At 34.4% G+C, this 20,450-nt stretch overlaps 1 protein-coding gene and 1 pseudogene across 7 annotated transcripts in view; both read right to left on the minus strand.

The window, feature by feature from the left end:
- Positions 1–20,450, minus strand: part of STAG2 (STAG2 cohesin complex component) — a 116,266-nt gene that overhangs the window by 46,579 nt on the left and 49,237 nt on the right. For all 7 annotated transcript variants that reach the window (XM_022561871.2, XM_089904105.1, XM_089904106.1 and 4 more), the window contains exons 5-12: positions 16,411–16,507; positions 12,049–12,125; positions 9,184–9,388; positions 7,075–7,226; positions 4,569–4,642; positions 3,314–3,437; positions 2,423–2,521; positions 2,247–2,326 (exon numbers count right to left, since the gene is read on the minus strand). In XM_022561871.2, coding sequence (XP_022417579.1) covers positions 2,247–2,326; positions 2,423–2,521; positions 3,314–3,437; positions 4,569–4,642; positions 7,075–7,226; positions 9,184–9,388; positions 12,049–12,125; positions 16,411–16,507 — 908 coding nt within the window. The remainder of the gene's footprint in view (positions 1–2,246; positions 2,327–2,422; positions 2,522–3,313; positions 3,438–4,568; positions 4,643–7,074; positions 7,227–9,183; positions 9,389–12,048; positions 12,126–16,410; positions 16,508–20,450) is intronic.
- On the minus strand, positions 4,832–4,932 carry LOC115801584 (U6 spliceosomal RNA; annotated as a pseudogene).

Genomic DNA, 20,450 nt, shown 5'->3' on the forward strand with positions numbered 1-20,450 from the left:
GTCTGTCATTTGTTTTCTGAGTTTGTTTATATTTTATGTCATATACACATTTCTACTTTTTTTTCTTCTAGTTTTTCATGTAGTTAAAATTCAGTATTTTTTAATGTCTAGGTTTTATGTCATGCTCAGAAAGACACTGCTCAGTTTACATATAAAATATAAATGTTTAATCTTCCCCTAAGTTTTCATCTAGCACTTTAATGGTCTCATTTATCTACATTTAAACATTTCATCCACCTGGAAATCATTTCTATATAAGGTCGAAATATGAATCCAATTTAATTTCCCCCCAAATAGAACCTAAGTGTCACAAAACCATTTATTTTCTGATAGGAAACAACCCTTACCCTACACTGGGTTCCTGGATGCATTTAAGTTTGTCTCTATTCTATATTCTGTGCCACTGATTTGTCTATTCACATACTAGTGCCAAAATTTAAAAGTTACTATGGTAGGGGTAGGGAGGGATAAATTAGGAGTTTGGGATTAACATATACACACTGCTATGTATAAAATAGATAACCAGCAAGGACCTACTATATATATGTATAACCGAAACACTGTGCTGTACACCTGAAATTAACACAACACTGTAAATCAACTATACTTCAATTTTTTTAATTAATAATAATAAAAGTTACTGTGGTTTTACAATATAGTGACTTAAAATCATACCGGGTAGTCGTCTCTCATTAGTTTTTAATCAGAATTTTGCTGGCTACTCTTACATGATGACTTTCCCATACATATGAGTATCAGAATTAGCATGCTATGATTTTGTTTTGAAAAGGCCCTTTTGCAATTATTTGGATCATGTTAACAACCTAAATGTCCATTAATAGATGAATGAATAAATAAAATGTGTTATACATACAATGGAATATACTGAGTCTCAAAAAGGAATAAAATTCCGATACATAACCTAACATGGATAAACTCTGAAGACATTATGCTAAGTGAAATAAGCCTGCTACAAAAGGGCAAATATTGTATAATTCCACTTATATGAGGTACCTAAAATAATCAAATTCAGAGATAAAGAGTAGACAGTATGACTTAAAATCACACTTGGCAGTCGTCTACAGAGTATCAGTATGGGAAGATAAAAAAGGTTCTGGAGATGGATAACGCTGATGGCTGCACAACAATATGAATGTACTTAATTCCACTGATCTGTACTCTTAAATATGTTTAAATGGTAAATCTTGTATATATCACCACACCTTTTTAAAAAGAAAAAAGTTAATTCTATCACTTTTACATTTTAACATAATAGAATACGTTTTAAATTCAGATTGTTTACAGATAAGTTTCAGTAAATACTAATTTCTGAAAGTGTGACAAGGGACTTCCCTGGTGGTCCAGTGGTAAAGAATCTGCCTTACAATGCAGGGGACACAGGTTTGCTCCCTGGTCAGGGAACTAAGATCCCACATGCCAAGGGGCAACGAGCACGCCACAACTACTGAGCTCTCGCACCTCAACTAGAGCCCGCGTGCCGCAAACTACAGAACCCATGCACTCTGGAACCCGTGCGCCACACCTACAGAGCCCACGCACCCTGGAGCCTGCGCGCCACAACTAGAGAGAGAAAACCCGCAAGCCACAATTAAAGCCCATGCACTGAAACGAAAGATCCCAAATGCCTCAACAAAGATCCTGCATGCTGCAACTAAGACCCAACACAGCCAAAAATAAATAAGATAAATAAATAATAAATAAAATCTTAAAAAAATAATAGTGACAAAATATGATAGGCATATTTAACACATTCAAGTGTTTAACTTTATTTCAAGAGCATCTAGAGACAGTAAAATTGAAAGGAAACTAGTCAAGAGAATGAGAACACATGAATTCCTAGCTCAGAATTTTCTAGTCCAATGGTTCTCTCTTCCTGTTTTCTCAACTTTACATGAAAAAATTAAACTTCTTGCTGTAAAACCCCAAGTTATTAAAGTTTAGATCTAGATAAATTTAAACCAAGTATTCTAATGTATTATTTAGATAACTAGACATTAGCAATATGCAATAAATACATACTTACTGTTGGACTTCCCTGGTGGTCAGGCAGTTAAGACTCCGCACTCCCAATGCAGGGAGCCCGGGTTCGATCCCTGGTCAGGGAACTAGATGCTACATGCATGTTACAACTAAGAGCCTGCATGCCACAACTAAAAGATCCCACATGCCGCAACTAAGACCTAGGGCAGCCAAATAAATAAATATTTTTTAAAAAACATACTTACTGTAAAACAAGAGTGAGTAATTTTATTGCTTGTACTGCAACATCATATTCTTTGTCAAGGGTCATAGACACAATTCTATCCTAAGGACAAAAATAATTAAAATATTCTTAAAGGGAAAGCCAGAAAAAATACTTGCAAATAACAGATAATTTTTAAATACTTAGAGTAATACTAACCTTGAACCGACTGGTAAATAGCTCCAGTTTGGAATTAAGCTCTTTGTTATAATAAAGCCCTTGTAGAGCCGTGAGACATTTGAGTCTTACCTCACCTTGCTGAATGAAACAAGAGGAGAAAATGCATTAAAACTCTGCATATTTTCAACCTGAACATTCAAGATACTTACAGTATTTTCTACTTTAAATATGCTCTATACAATAGCATTTCTTCGGAAACTCTCATCTTTGATAATGCAAAAATAGGAATCAATACATAAACATTTAAAACTAAATACCTTTGGGGTTACTACTGCTGTGGGTCAAATGAAAATTTTTTCAGAGCAATACTATTGTGAAAGACGATAGTAGCATATTTCACAGTAAGTTTTCCTTTATAGAAATTAGTATTTGTAAGGAATATATACAAAGAACTTCAAGGCTTGTGAAGAGGCAGACTAAGAGAAAGGTAGATTAATTAAAAAAAAATAAAAAAGGTCAGAAGTCAAGTTGTAACTTATAATCTGGCTAAGATACATGTTTATCAAGAGAATCAAAATTAAAGAAATTTTAAAATGTATAGAGCACTTACATATTAACAGAGTAAGAATTCTTCTTACTGCTCTAAGAAATGTCTCACCACTACCACCATCGCCTACATGATCCAATTGTTTCAGTACAAAAATTGTTTCAAGATTGAAGGCTAAATCAGTCACCAAGATTCAAAAAACTAGGGGACTTTATGTGATAGAGACCATATTTTCATGGAGTGGACAGAAAAGAATAAAGGAGAGAGGCCTATAGGAATGTGCTCCCAGTTTTACCTATATGCAGATAAGTCACTATGAATGAGAGCAGCAGATAGCTATGCCTATGTGTAAAAAGAAAAGCAGTCTATAAGGCATATCTTACCTTATCATGCATAGTCCAACCAACATATTTTAAATAACTGTCATTAAGAAAGGCATCACTATACATTTTCATCCAAATGCCAATTTCTTCAATGCAAATAGCTCGGATTTCAGCTATTGCATCCCTGCACGGAGGAAGGAAAATTATGCATATTAGTGCCAGTATACCACAGGACTTGTGGTTTATTTAAGCAGCACCAAATACTCCATACCTACTATGAATATACCACTACCTTAAGTATTACTGGGGATTTAAATGTAGAATTGAAGCATGGCCCCCGAATGCCAAGAGCTTACAGTCTAGTTGTCAAAGCATAATTATCACCATATAAATATTTAAAGTTAAATAAACCTACAAACAGAATCCAATCCCCACCTTTTATACCATGCCATACCCCAGCCTTTGTTCACACCTCCTGGGCATGGTGTGTTCAGACAGCAGGAACACTAGTCTGGTTAGATAATGTTTTCCGGGTGAGAATTAGTTACACCTAATATTGAGGCCAAGCTCAATTTGGATTTGAATGTCAGACTAAATTATTTTGAATTCATCCTGTAGGTAATGGTAAGTCATTCAAGGCTTTTGAGCAGAAGAATGATGCAACAAAAGAACATTTTAAGACAACTGCAATAATCTCTAGGCATGAGAATGACGAGGGAACAGACTAAGGTAATGGTGACAACAGAAATAAAAAGGTAAGAATAGACAAAGGGATATTACAAAGGAAGTATTAACCTGATTCAATAACTGCCAAGTTAAGGAAATGACGGAGAAGTTAAATAAACATGCCACCAACATTTAAAGAATAGGTTACAGCAGAAATGGTGGTAAGATTACCTATTTCTTTCCTCTACTCATTCAAAATAAGGGAAACATCTCACTTACATCTATCCAGCTTTTCCCACTAATATTCAAATGGAAGAGGAAAGAGTCAGGAATCAGAACGTACAGTCTCTACTAACATAGTACCTCCAAAATCAATTAAGTATTCTGTACCCTGACTCCTAATAACAGCAGTAGCTTCCATTTTCTGGGCATCTACAAGTCAAGCACAACATTACCCCATTTTCAGATAGAAAACAAAGTTGAGAGCAGTTAAGTAACTTGCATAGAGTGTCTCAATCAGTGGAAGAGCTTAGATTCTAACACTGATCTTACTCTAACATGATTTCCACTAAATTTATATTACCTAAACCACTAAATATCCAAACTTGAACAGGATAAGAGTTACATTAAAAAAACTGCCCTGACTTACCGGTATCTATGTACAAACACTCCCTTAAATATTGCATTCATCATATTTTCTATTTCATCTTGATTTTCTTGAAGCTGAAAAGAACACATCATTTCTTTTCAATTGTAATGGAAGAGAACCAAAAGGACATCTAAAAGTTGTTACAAACACAAATGCAGGTTTCTCCGGTGTTTTGGTTATTACACCCAATTTCTTTTTTTTTTTTAACATCTTTATTGGAGTATAATTGCTTTACAGTGGTGTGTCAGTTTCTGCTTTACAACAAAAATATGGAACACTTCACGAATTTGCGTGTCATCCTTGCGCAGGGGCCATGCTAATCTTCTCATTCCAACTTTAGTATATGTGCTGCCGAAGAGAGCACCCAATTCTTAATTCCACTAAACGAAAAGTGTCCACATACAAAAATTAACATCTGTTGTCTATCAGGTAGCCACAGTCCCTTGATACCTGGAATATTTGTACTTGGTTTTTAATGTTTAGCTGGTAGACTAATTTTTTAAATGGTCACATATTTTCATTGTATAAATGTACATAAAGAAATCTGTTATGTAGTTTATTATAATACATATTATATAACATATAATCAAAAGAGCATAACAATGTTTCATTATCTTGGTCTGTAGCATCTGAAAAATAAGTCATGTTAACTAGTGCCTGCTCAAAGAACAAAAACGATTTGAGTAAAATAACTTGGCAAAAAATTTGTCTCCCTGCTAAATATTTTTGAGGGAAACAAGGCTCACTTGAAATAACCAACTAAACATTTCAAATCTGGGTTGACTTATTTACTCCCATATATTTTCAACTCAGAGCTTGAGAGTTAAGAGAAAATTGTTTCAGAGCTTGAGAAGTACAAGGAAAATCTTTCACACGCTAAGTATTAATTAGCTTTTAGATTATGTTCTATGTTTCTGTAAAATGTTTTTTTTTCTTTTCATGAATATAATCTCACATTTCCAAATAATGCTAACAAGGGCATGCACTTGTATTAATAGCACAGTCAAAGGCACAGGTGGTCTTTCAACATGTTTAAAAACTTAACCCACGCTAGAAGTATTAATATCTTATATTTGTACAAGAATTTTAAACTCAAAACCCCTTTTTACCTATATACACTCATTCTATGTTCAGAATCTTAGAATCAGGCCATAATTTCATGCATTATGTTCATCTAATAAAGCATCCAATGCAACTTATTAACTAAGTTAAGGGGCAAAAAGGTCAATTCTTCATTTCAACTACAGTTGACCCGTGAACAACGCAGGGGCTAGGGACGCTGACCCTCCACACAGTTGAAAATCCAAATAAAACTTATAGTCGGCCCTCCGTATATGCAGTTTCTCTGTATCCACAGTTTCTCCACATACAAGGTTCCACAACCAAAGATTCAACCAACCGTGGATCACGTAAGTACTGTAATATTTACTACTGAAAAAAATCCAAGTATCAATGGATTTGCACAGTTCAAACCTGTATTGTTCAAGGGTCAACCGTACGTGAAAAAGATGAGTTTAGGCATGGTGGAAATGTGGGCAAGATTTTTCTGGCTTCTCTTGAGCAGGGGGCATTTAAAAAAGTTATTGGCTATCTCAGAAATAACCAACTTTTAAATTATAGTTACCACTACCCCCCAAAAAATGTCAAAATCAAGTAAGTAATTTATGGAATACCACGGCAAATATTTTAACTCAACTGCATTACTAGTATTTCTGAAACAGCAGACTTTGCCTATTAGAAATAAAAATAAACACCCCCAATATCAGATAGTAAAATATTACATCACCAATGAAGGAGGAATTTAAATCAAAAACACAACATCAAGGGAATTCCCTGGCGGTCCAGTGGTTAGGACTCGGCGCTTTCATTGCCAGGGCCTGGGTTCAATCCCTGGTCAGGGAACTAAGATCCCACAAGCCGCACGGCATGGGGGCAGGGGAGACAACAACAACAACGACCAAAATACACAACATCGAAAGATTTTATTTATTATTTAGCATAAAACTGAAAAAATATATTTTCCTCATTCAAAGTTGAATTTGGTGGTCATTAATGTTAACCAAGTGCCTCTTACACTATAAAAAAACCAAAAACACAGATTATGACAGCATAAATAGCTTATAAGTTATTTTTCAAAGTGACTTTACATAAGTGAAATCTCATTTCATCCTGACAATAAGCTGACGGAGGCAGTTAGGAGAGATATTTTCACAGTAGAGATGAACAACACTAAAGCATTAAGCAGCTTGTCAGACTGGCCCAGGACTCCTTATGTGAAGCCTTGAACTCTTAATCCTAGTCCACATAGAAAGAATATATACACAGAAGGTACTGTTGGCATGAATAATCAACAAAAATAAGTTAGATGTATAAACAACCTGAAACATGTTGTTTAAATTTTTCAAAAAAATTTATCCGATGAACTAGCAAAGTTATATCATAATTAATGGTGACCAAGTTAGTTACAGATTAATAGCTTAAATATTCAGTGCAAAAGTGTACGTACCTCTTTCCGCTTCTGTAGCAGGAGTTCTAGCCTCTCATTGGCTCGCTTTCCAATCATTTTATTCCGTTCTGCCTCATATTGTCTTTGTGTATTATCCATATTAATGCTAAGATTTAGTGCCACATTCACCAAAGCTGTCATCAACTTCATAGCTATTTTTAAATGGAAAATGTTGAACTTAGTCTCACAGACACAAAAATTTACAAGTTAAGATCAATTTAAGAGAAATTAAAAACAAGATGGGCTGTTCCGCTTCTAACAGAAAAGAAAAATATAGCTGCTACAAATGACAACAACAATAGTAAAACAACAGCTAATGTGTATTGAATACTTACTGTATGTCAGTTACCTATGCTAAATACTTTTCATGGATTAACTCCTAATCCTTACAACAGCCCTCAAAGTTAAGTATTATCCTCATTTCATTCATGAAGAACCTGAAGCTCAGGGAGATTAAGAAATCTGCCTCAGACTACACAGTTCATATACATAGTTAAACCAAGATTCAAAACTAGGTAATCTGACTCTAGACTATGCTCAAATCCCACTATACTATGATATATATGTCTCCTACAATGACCTTTTCCAGAGACCATGATTCACCTTCTAAATAAATTTTGATTCATACAGCAGTCATTTAGCTATCCAGTAACCAAAGGGGGAGGGAACTTAAGTGCTTTTTATCAAAGTACAGTGTGTAGAAATGTTGAACAGTTTTATCAGTACTTGATTTCCTTTAATTTTACTCTATTACATATCATCATAAAGACAATGGTGCGATTATGAAGGACAGATCTAGATAAAAAGTCAAAAGTACAAAGAGTAAAATATCACTCAATAAAGTGCTTTTTATCAGAGTTCCTCCAGATCTCTACCTTCTGTTACTGAACTCTTGCTACTGAGACAAGACTCACTGCCTGTGATTTCAAACTTATTAGTTGAAATATCTGAACACTTTATGCTTAATATAGCTTAGTCCAGACTATGTCTCACACCTGGTTCACTGCGTGATAGAACACCACAAAACTAAACCTTAATTTGTGGCTATTGGCTCTCTTTAAAAGAGATTCCCAATCTTCTGAGCTATTCCACACCTTCAGCAAACCAGTTTGTCATTCTGATCTAAAATTACCCACCTTACCCCATTATATATGTTTTAATTTACTTTGTTCCAAGTTCTTAACATCAAAGCTGCCTAAATTCACAGAGCAAGATCACATTCATATTTTGTGACCTCAAATCTAAAAGCAAAACCTACAGGTTGACTGTATGCATTTTATTTTTTTTTAAATGGAGGGCTGAGCAGAAGTACATCTTTAATCATAGCTTTAATTCTCTGGGGAAATATTCTAAAGGAAAAAACATCCCCACACTTAGAGAAAGAAACATTTTTGTAGAAATCAAAATATTCTATCATTAAGGCTTAGAATACTATAGTAACAATTAATGCCTAGTTGATTTATTCAAACTCAAACCAAAAAGCACATATTCAATAATAGTACTTTCAGCACAAAAGAGAAAGCAGAACATTTTATCAACATCAACACTAAAAACCACTGTTCTAGAATTAATCATGTGAGCCTTAAAAATGTAACTCATTTCATTAAAATTTAAAGAGCAAAGAATCTGACTCAGCCTAAAGTTACTCAGAAGCGTAAGAAAAATCAACTTTTTGTGGTGTGATTAAATAAGCATCATCCTATAGTGACCATCATACCAGGAGGGACTATGCTAGCAGAGACTATGCATAAAAGTCATTTAGAACTACATATCCAAAATGACTGTTCCCCAAATTTGCTGTCAATACCTTCCTTGATAAAACATATTTCAAGAACCCAATAGATCACTATGCCACAGAAAGGGAGAAGAGGTGGATAGGAAACAAGTAGGTTTACCACAAGAAAATTAATTATGCCTTCAGAAAATCAAAACTGAAGATATCACTCCATTCCCAGTAATTCGTGAGGGTTGAAGGAGAGGGGAGAGTGTCCTCTTAGGGGCTACTTAATAAATAAAATTAATTTGTCACCATTATTTCATTTCTTTTAATGAAAATCATTTTCATCTCTAACCTAAGAAAATGCACAGAAAATATTTCTAAATACTGACCTGCCAGGGTGCTTGTGTGTCGAAATGCTCTGACTTGTGAGTCAGACAATCCTGTAAGAAGTGAAATGACCGTATCCATCATGTACTCATCATATATGATACTATATTGACACTGCCGTACTAATACGCCAATGAATTCACAGAAACTGGATTTGAACTTCTTCCACTGAGGACCAGCCATGGTAAGTGGATAATCTCCACTATCCTAAAACAGAAATTTTAAACAGCAATTTCATTTAAAACACATGACTTAATTAACTTTTACTTTTTTTTTCAAATACCCTAGGCAGAAGCTGAAAAGACTCCTTTATCGGACCTCCCTGGTGGTGCAGTGGTTAAGAATCCGGCTGCCAATGCAGGGGACACAGGTTCGAGCCCTGGTCCGAGAAGATCTCACATGCCACGGAAAAACTAAGCCCGTGCGCCACAACTACTGAGCCTGTGCTCTGGAGCCCGCAAGCCACGACTACTGAGCCCACGTGCCACAACTACTTAAGTCCACACGCCTAGAGCCCATGCTCTGCAACAAGAGAAGCCACCGCAATGAGAAACCCGCACACCGCAACGAAGAGTAGCCCCCGCTTGCCGCAACTAGAGAAAGCCCGTGCGCAGCAATGAAGACCCAATGCGGCCGAAAATAAAATATAAATAAATAAACAAATTTATTTTTTAAAGAAAGACTCCTTTATCTCATCTTTCTTCTATAATAAATCCTCAAAGTAGGCAGGAGAATTAATATACAAAGGTAGAGGTACCTTTGAACACATCTCTTTTATTTAAGATCAAAATGGATGGGACTTCCCCAGTAGTCCAGTGGTAAAGAATCCGCCTTACAATATGCAGGGGACACAGGTTCGATCCCTAGACAGGGAACTGGGATACCATATGCCATGGGGTAAACTAAGCCCATGAGCCACAACTACTGAACTCGCGCCTCAACTAGAGAGCCCGCATGCCGCAAACTACAGAGCCCACGTACTCTGGAATCCACGCTCCACAACTAAAGAGAAGCCCGTGAGCCGCAAATTAAGATCCCACGTGCCTCAACAAAGATCCCGCATGCTGCAACTAAGACCCAATGCAGCCCTAAATAAATAAATACATAAATAATAAATCTTTTAAAAAAACAAAATGGATATTCTGAATTCACTCTAACCAATGAAAACATATACCAATTACATACCAAAATAAAAAGCCTCTCCCATCAAACAAAACATTATTCTGATAAGCAAAGATACGGTTACTAAATTTCTTTAAAACAAAACCAAACCAACATCAAACCAAAGTTATATGTTTTAATGGATTCAAAATGATGAAATCACATTCTCAGCCAGTCTAATGGATTGATGTATGAGTTATAAATAATCGAAGGATTACAATGTATGTTTTCATTAGCTTCAGGACATCAAATAGTCAGCAGATGTAAACAATGAGATATTTTTTTAAAAAATGGAAATGTAGCTAAAATGACCTGGAAAGACAGGTACTCAAGTACTCCTATATATAAGATGGGGCATTCACCAATGAAGATACACTGAGGTCCTCCATAAATCATTAAAAACAAGCAAGTCATAAAGATAAAAACAGAGATCAATACTACACAGAACCTCTAAAAGTAAGAGTTTCTGACAAGAATGTCCTAGAAACTTAAGGTCATTTTATCAGTATGATTTAGTAAAATTTTTAACAATTAAATTTTGTCGTTAGAGCCATACATTTTTTAAAATTTTAAGTCATGCCATAAACAAGTTGAACTATGTCTCATCTGAGAATAAGGTCCTAATACTCCACAAAAAGGTTTTCTTCCACATTTTCTGATTGGGTCATTTAGTGCTATATTGAAAAGTGTCATCTTAACTGCTGTTAGCAACTTGGTTTGCTGATATTTTCAAATCTTATTTCAGGATTCTTGTTTCAAATAGCTGTTTAGAAGAAAGAAAGTTCTCACTAAAACATTTAATATCAGAAAGTTAAAATAATACCATTCCTCATAATTATATCTCAATTAGAGACTGATTAATAGCACTTAGTGATCATCAAAGCCATTTTAACAACTCTTGTCTATCTTTTAGAATGATAGTTGAAAGCTCCTTCATCTGAGTAAGCAAAAAAAAAACAAAAAACATCAAATAAAACTCAAATGAGACAAGGCTTTCTACTTGAAAATTCATGGTGAAAAGCTTTAAAGAGTAAAACTACTGGTGCTGGAATACAGCTGTGAACAAAACAAACAAAAATCCCTGTCCTGAAGGAGTTTATATTATAGTAAATCTAAATATGTCTTTATTGGCAACAATACTTCAAAGACATCACCGTGATAAAGGATCAACTAAAGTCTAAGCTACTACTTATTATGGATTTGTATTGTTCTTACTACTCATATTTGAAACATAAATAAGACTTAAAACAATTTTATACATATATATGTATATATGTATTTTCCTTTGCCTAAGCTTGCACCTGGTTCCCCAAGTATTTATCAAATCTTCCTTCTACAACATTCTAAGGTATGTTTGTAGGCACTTAATTTTATTCTTACTTGAAATTTTAATTTTTTGACAAATAAAAACAGCTACCATTTATTAAGTTCTTACTATATGCCAGGCATTGTAAAATGCTAAGGAATTTTTCAAACATTACTGCATTCAATTTTCGTAACAGCCTTATAAGTATTTTTAGCTCCATTTTACAGATGATGAAACTGATGCTAAGACAACTTGCCCAAGGTCACATGGCCATCATTTGATTGGATTTCTACTGCCAAAGCTCTTACCCACAACACTAATATTCAGAATTTAATACTCTGAAGAGTAAATCAAGATCAAGATGCATAAAATTATCATAACATTTAGGGTAATAACTTACCTCATCAAACTCTTCAGTCATTTTTCGAATTATTTCAGAGTTCTGCATATGTCTAAACATTTCTGCTGTGACAACACCTGAAATTTGCAAGTGTAAGAAGTTAATGGTAAATTTAAAAAATAACTTCTAAGTCCATCTCTAACACTAAAATGTCTACAATCGCACAATAAGGTGTACTTCAATAGCACTTGATCTTTACCATGTTACTCAACCCTATAAAGCACAAATGCCATTATCAACATATACAAGAAAACAGCCCCACACTTCTGACAGGTATCTTTTTTTCCTAGAACAATCAGCCTTAGCCATTTCTACTTGACTTAACTTTACTCATGCATAGAATGACTAAGACCCTTTAATATAAAGCATATGTCATCAAGCATGAGGCAGCATCCAGGGTAACATTTAAAACCTTGAGGATGAACCTGAAGAAAATAAGGGAAAGAGTAATAGGAAGACTTCACTTTAGCCAGGTTTCTTTATTAAGTACAACAATATGTAAGGCAACTACATCCCATCATCCCCTCAAAGGGCTTCAAATAAACATAAGTAGTAAGCTGTAGTTCCTGCTCATCCAGAAGCCTGTAATCTAGTTGTAAGTTTAAACAAAGAATAACGGGGGGGGGGGGCAGGGAGCAGAGAGAAAGGGAAAAATAAAGTATTAAAGTTAGTACATAATAAATGCCCAAATGAGTTGAAAAGCCAAGAAAGGCTATAGCTCAGACAAAAAAAAAAAAAAAAAAAAAAGATCTGGATAAGCAGGTGTTTCTTATAAGGACATTTAGAGTTTTAAAGGAGTATGGAAGAGGCAAGGAGAAAGGATGCACATTACAAGTAGTATAACTGTACCACTTTGCTGTACACCTGAAATTAACACTGTAAATCAACTGTATTTCAAAAAAAAAAGGTAGTAAAAGTTAGCCAGGTATAGGTCAAATATCAAAAAAGGGGTTTCTAGGAAAAAGTTATGAGTAGGGGACAATGCAAGAAGAAGTCATACATGAATTTCCACTGATGGGGTGTCAGATATTTTTTAAAAAAAGAAAAAATGTAAAAAGTGAATTTCCTAAACCACATTTCTAATGCTAGATTATTTATTCTTTGCCAGTCTAATCACTATGAATACCATAAATATAGTAACATCTAAAAGAATGTCTTGGGGCTTCCCTGGCAGTCCAGTGGTTAAGACTCCACACGCTCAATGCAGAGGGCACAGGTTCGATCCCTGGTTGGGGAACTAAGATCCTACATGCAGCACGGTACAGCCAAACAAAAAAATTTTTTTAATTTAAAAATAAAAGAATGTCTTGGTACAGGAATATGAGATTTATTATAAAAGTTAGATATATTTCAATTGACCAAGCTCTATTTTATATATGCACGCACGTGTGTGTGTGCATATAAATTTAAAAACAACAATAGAACATCATACTCTCTTTCCAACCCCAAATCTGAAAAGAACAACTGCTATGTGAGCTCCCTTCTCTATGGGCATGCAATCTGAAGACCTTCCAGTAGCGTAACAAAACCAGCAGGAGTAGAATAGGAACTAACATCCATTGAGCCGCGTATGCACCAGCCTCTTCAGCCCTGGCAACAAGCCTATATAGGAGGTACTATAATCCTGGCTTTACAGATGAGGAAACCGATGCTAAGGCAAAAAGAAGTTAAATAATTTGTATGAGATTATTAGTCTACATCTTGCTGCCCAGCCCCAGATGAGATCAATTTCTACTGGTACTGTGAAAGAGCCCTTACTTACCACATTAAAAAATCAAATGATTGTTTAAAAATATTAACAAATTTGAAAGAAAGCATGATTTCCCTGACTAAAGAAGCACATTCTCAAAAACCTTTTGAGAGGTTTTTAATTTATATCTAGAGCCATGGATCTCCAGAACCTTTTCATACTTTATACCCAGGTACTGTAAGTGTGGCAGTGCTAGAGAAGGACAAGTAACTCAATCCCTGAAATAATTTCTACGAAATAAGCATTTATATATAAATAAATCTCAAAGTAAACATATTGCATACATTTTGACAAACTTCTAAAGCTCCTCCTCTCATCTCATAGACCATATAACAGCCATAAACCCAAATATAAGCAGAAAACAAAATAGCTGTCACAAACTCCATGCATATAATAACTCCTGAGGCAGGTGTAAAGGAGCCATCAGGACATCAGGCCAGCTCCCACTGCCTTAAAAGTGTGGGGGACATGAAGCAAGACTGCTTTAAAAACTGGTAAACTGAAAAGTGACAGATGACCAGGAAAGAAAGAAGGAAACAACTGGCCACAGAATCACCAACCACAGAGGAGTCTGGAGCCATTCAGTGTAGGGCCAAACATCTCTCCACATACCTCAATACTTCAGAAGGCATAACTACAGTAAAATAACTGATGCTCATAATAACAGTCCTAAATCCACAGGAAAAGGTACACTGTATATACTTAAGCATGTTTCTAATTCATTTATAAAAGAATTCTACCAAAATATTTTTGAGTATGTTTTGTAAGTACTTAATGACCTTAACTTTGATTACATGGTAAATTCCTCTTTATGGAGCTTCCTTGCTTCTAAAATAAATATTATAGCAGTGTTTAAATCTACCTAAGTTTTCAACACCTTCAATTTTTAAAAATTTTCACAACCTTGTTTGTGACAAGGTATGTCCAAATGTTTAATGGGCAAGCTCCTGATTTATAAATACAGTGATGCCAGAAAAGGAATGTATCTGATAAAGGGAAGTGCTCTGACTACGGCTTTGTTTTAAAACTGCAATTCAGAAGCCTAGTTAGGAAACTAAAACTGATCAAACTATGGTATAACAGGTAAGACTGAATATAAAAATTAGAATTTCAACTCATTAAATTATTTCTGGCACCTGTTCACTTGTTCTGCAATCAACCTTCCATTTTCAAAGAATCTAAAGAGAAAGGACATTGCCCTTGATTACATAACACCACAAACAGGTACTTGTACCCTTCTACTCCAGAAAGATGGAATGGACATAGACAAAAAAAAATAATATCAACATATCTCATTTTCTAAGGAGTTAATCTGGTTCATCATACTGTCATTACTACAACATTTCCTCTGAGCAGATTCAGTAGAATTTTCTAATACTGATTTACAGCTACCTTTAGCTAAGAAGTAAACTAGGCAACTCTCTGCACTCTATAAAGACATTAAAATTTCTAAAAAATGGCCATATTAATGGCATTATGAAGACCATAGACTCAATAAGTTAATAAATTTGTCTATCAGGCCTCACATATATAACATTTAATATGTAGACTGCACTGAAAGTTGTGATCGACCTCATAAAATGCATCAGTTCTTAAAATGTTACTTGTTTTCCAATTCCAATGACAGGATTTTTAAAGAAGTTCTGTAGAATTAAAGGAGTAGACATAAGTAAATTGTTTTCTGGGATCTCTTTTCAGATTTGTTTATTAAATCAGTCATTCTTTAGCACCTTAATTCTTTAGATCTACTTTTAGGCAATCTTCCCTCCTCCTAACTTCTAATGCCCATGTTTTTGGTGCCATTTTCATTAAAAAAATGTAATACCCTTGGAAAACTCTGTAACATTTATTAGCCTGTGCATCTTCTAGAATTTCAAGGATGGGCCAAGTATTAGGGAGACACAGAATAAATCAGAACCTGCCCATGATCTTGACTAACTCATTTACTGATCCAGATCAGGATGTATGACTCCCCAACTTACACAATTTTGTCTCCCTGGCCAAATGTGTGTGCTACATATTTTTGTCTCAGGGAAGACATTTTATATTTTCCCTACTCTTACTTCAAAATCTTTTAAAATAAAGTATAAACACTTTAAAAAAGACCCCGCTCCCCACTCCAGTTTCTCTACCTTTTAGGGAAAAAAACCTGTAAATGTCACCAATTCCTTAGTTTACTTACTTACTTAGTTACTTACTTACCTACTTACTTACTTACTTACTGTTATTCAGGGCACTTTTTAACTCCCTACACTCTACAATTCCCTGCCACTTGAACCTGTATCTCTTCATTATCTTCCTCCTCCATTCTTAATCCATTTCTTTGCTCCTAAAACCAGATGCTGAAAGTGGGAAATATATCTAATAAAGTAACATAACAATTATAAAATTGCCAAGTTTTTAGTTAACTTTCACATATGAATATAACAGTCTCAACAGACTTTCTCTCTTTGTTCTTTGCTCTTTTTTCCTTACATACATTTTGTATGGTTATAATGCAAATAACTCAGTATCGTGGCATTAGTTTCCACATGAAGTGCTAATAATCTTTAGGTGAAACAAAAAAGAAGAGAACATTTGATAACATTCTGCTTCCAAAATAAATATCTTACCTTTACAGCCTGAACACTGAATAAAAAAGTTGATGAGGTCAAGAAGTGCTATATCTCGGTCATGCTTGTATGACTCTATCCAATCATCTACCACCGACTACAGCAGAGGGGGAAAAGAACCATTAGCTTTTTCTAACGTTCTAAGAGTTAATTAAGTCAGATTAAAGTAGTTAAGATTCAACATTAAGTGGTATCACATTATTTCAATAAATATATACACTTGTATACTAAAATTTAAAGTTAAATTTAAACAATAAAATGGAATCAAATTCAGTAAATTAATCACCTGATTGTACATAAATGATCCATCTTCCTCATTTTTGCATTAAAAGGAATCTAAAAACTAAATATGGGACCCAATTCTATAAACTGAAATTTCTTAGTGATATTATAGATATCACTATATAGTGATATCTATATAGATATCTATATAGATATTATATATATCTTAGAAAATACTGATATTTGACTAAAATATTGTAGTGAGTACTAATAGTCCCATATTAATAAGAAATAAGCATCAAAAGAAAGTAGGATAGTTCATGGATCTGGAGACTTAATATTGTTAGATGACAGTACCCTCCAAACTGAGCTACACACTCAATGCAACCCCTATCAAAATCCCAGCTGGTTTCTTAGCAGAAATCGAAAAGTTGATCCTAAAATTCTTAGGGTAATGCAAGGTATCCAGAATAGTCAACAGTCTTGAAAAAAGAACAAAGTTGAAGGACTCACACTTCATGATTTTAAAACCTACTACAAAGCTACAGTAATCAAGACAGTAGAGTACTGGCATAAGGACAGATACGTAGATTAATGGAATAAAACTGAGAGTCCAGTAATAAACCCTTAGATTGATGGTCATTTGATTTTTGACAACGATGCCAACCCAATTCAATAGTGAAAGACTAGTCTTTTCAACAAATGGTGCTGGGACAACTGGATATCTGTATGCAAAAGAATGAAGCTGGACCCTCTCTCACATCATACACAATCAAATACCTAAATGTAAGAATTAAACCTATGAAACACAGAAGTAAATCTTCATAACCATTGAGTTAGGCAAACCCTTCTTATATATTAGACCAAAAGCACAAGAGACAAAAGAAAAAATAAATTTGACTTATTCAAAATTAAAACTTTATTCTTGAAAGGACTCCATCAAGGAAGTGAAAAGACAACCCACAGAATGGGAGAAAATATTTGCAAATCATATATCTGATACGGAACTTGTGCCCAGAAAATATAAAGAACTACAATTCAAAAATTTTAAAAAGCCAAATAACCCAATTCAAAATATAGGCAAAGGATCGGGATAGACAGTTCTATACAGAAGATATACAAATGGCCCTTAGCACATGCAAAGATGCTCAGTGTAACTGGCCACAAAGGAAATGGAAATCAAAACCACAATAAGATACCACTTCACTCCCACTAAGATGGCTATAATAAAAAGTACAGACAATAATAAATGCTGGCAAGAATTTGGAGAAATGGAATGCTAAAACACTGCTCGTAAAAAAGTAAAATGGTGCTGCCACTTTGTAAAAACAGTTTGGCAGCTCCTCAAAAGGCTAAAGGATTAAATGACCCTGGAACTCAACTCCTAGGTATTTATTACCCAAGAGAAATGAAAACGTATGTCCAAACAAAAATTTGTACAATAATACTCATAACAGCATTATTCACAACAGCCAAAAAGTGGAAACAAACCACAGATACATCAAGGGATGAGTGGATAAATAAAGCATGACATATCCATACAATGGAATGTTATTTGGCAATAAAAAAGAATGAAGTTATAATACATGCCACACCATGGATGAACCTTAAAAACACACTAAGTCAAAGAAGCCACTCAAAAATGACCATATATTTATATGACCTCGTTTATATGAAATGTCCAGAATAAGCAAATTTATAGAAAGTAGATTCATGGTTGCCTAGACCTGGGGGCAGGTGAGGAGAAAGTGACTGCTAATGGGCACGAGGTTTCTTTCTGGGGTATTGAAAAAATTCTAAAATTAGATTGTGGTGATGGCTGCACAACTCTGTGAATGTACCAATACTAAAATTCACTGAATTTACACTTTAAAAGGGTGAATTTTATGGTTTGTGAAGTATATTTCAATATAGCAATTTTTTAAAAAACAGAACTAAAAAATAAAAGCAGCACTTTATTCCTTCATGGACAAAAGAGGAAACCACAAAACAGATTAAAAAATTTTTAAATAAACAAAATTTTAAAAATTAAGATGATAAATTACAGCTAATATAAAAAATGAAAAGTCAGGAGGGAAAATGTTTTAAGTTATATACCAATAAATACAGAATTTGGGTATGAACTGAATGAATAAAATATGTATAATTTGATGTACAAAAAAGATAATATGATCACATGAAAAAGAAAAGAAAAAGAAAATATTATTTAAGAATAACCTTGCTCATAGATATTTACTGGACGTATTCTAAAATGTTGCTTAATTTCTAGATTTCAGTCCTTTTCTATATTTTATAGCAGCTTGTGTATGTTAACCAACTCAATTTATGAAAGAAATGTTCCTAAGATGATCCCCAAATATGATATGGGCAGTATCAAGAGACTATATTATGTGATATGGGAGTTTTAAAACATGGCCCCAAGTTGTTTGACATTGCTCCCCAAAAAGTAGTGAGGTCTATGTCCCCTTCTCCAGAACAGAGTGCAGCAGAAATGATGCTTCCAAGATTAGGTCATAGAAGGCTATTCAACTTCTGCATTGGGTTCTTGCAGCACTATAGAACTAGATACTTCCTCTCAGGATAGTCTCTCCAAACTCAGAAGCCATACTGTAAGAAGCCAAAGCCACGTGGAAGGACCATTTGTAGGTACTCCAGGTAACAGTTCCAGCTAAGCCCAGCCTTCAAATCACTACTGACTAGGTACCAAACATGAATAAAGAAGTCTCCAGATTATTATAGTCCATAACTGTTTTTGTCACCTCCAGGCATTCAAGCTATCTCAGCTAAGACCCCAGCCATCATGGATGAAAGCACAGAAGAGACATCCCTATTTACCTCTGTCTGAATTCTAGATCCACAGAATCACTAAGCATAATAAAATGGTTGTTCTTTTACATCACTGAGTTTGGGGTGGTTTGTTATGCAGCAATAGATAACTAGAACAAGGGCTATTCTCATCAATAAAGATACAAAAATATTTAATGAAATCTTACAAAAAAATCACATCACATCAAAAAGTTATTCTTGAAGATCAAGAAGAGTTTATACTAGAGTTTACATAAGGCTGCTGTAATAAATACAAATAAAATACAAATAGTAAAACTAATACAAGCTATCACAATGAAATATATTTAAAATTTTTAATCATCAAATAATATACTAAAAACTCATTCAATAAAATTCAACATCTATTATCTAATAGAACTAGGGGCACATGCATGATTTCTTCTTTCTTAAAATTTAAGAACTATTTTAAAACCAACAGTGAGTCTTGTACTTATTCACTCTCACTCATAATCACCGAAATAGGGATATCCTGGGGATACAAAAAAATGAGTAATACACAGTCCCCAATCAAGGAATTAACAATCTAGAAGCAAATACAGACACGTGCATAACTATAATACAATATACTAAGTGCTATACTGGAAAGAGAAGAATAAGAAATACATTCAAGGGGAGAAGGAGATAGAGTCCAAAAATGTTTCCCCAAAAAAGAGTGACATTTGAATTAGTCAATCCTGTGATATGGAAGGGAGAAAAATAAGACTATTCCAGGCAGTAAGAAAAACAAAAAGAAAGGTCTAGGGGCAGAGAACATATGGCGGCTAGAGAACAGCAAGTATGCCATAAGGAAATCTGGGCTGGAACTTTTAGATAAGGAAGAACTCTTAGAAGTTTGTAAACAGGAGACTTCCTTGATCAAATTTGGTGTTAGAAAGATAACACAAGTGGGAGTACACAAAACAAACTGGAGGTGGAGAGATGATTCAGGGAAATCAATGGAGAGATACTGTGGATATACTGCTTTTAAGCGG

Source organism: Delphinapterus leucas, chromosome X, assembly GCF_059928025.1.
Source record: "Delphinapterus leucas isolate spDelLeu-1000000601 "Yukka" chromosome X, BTC_Dleu_Yukka2, whole genome shotgun sequence".
In the NCBI taxonomy this organism is placed as follows: Eukaryota; Metazoa; Chordata; class Mammalia; order Artiodactyla; family Monodontidae; genus Delphinapterus; species Delphinapterus leucas.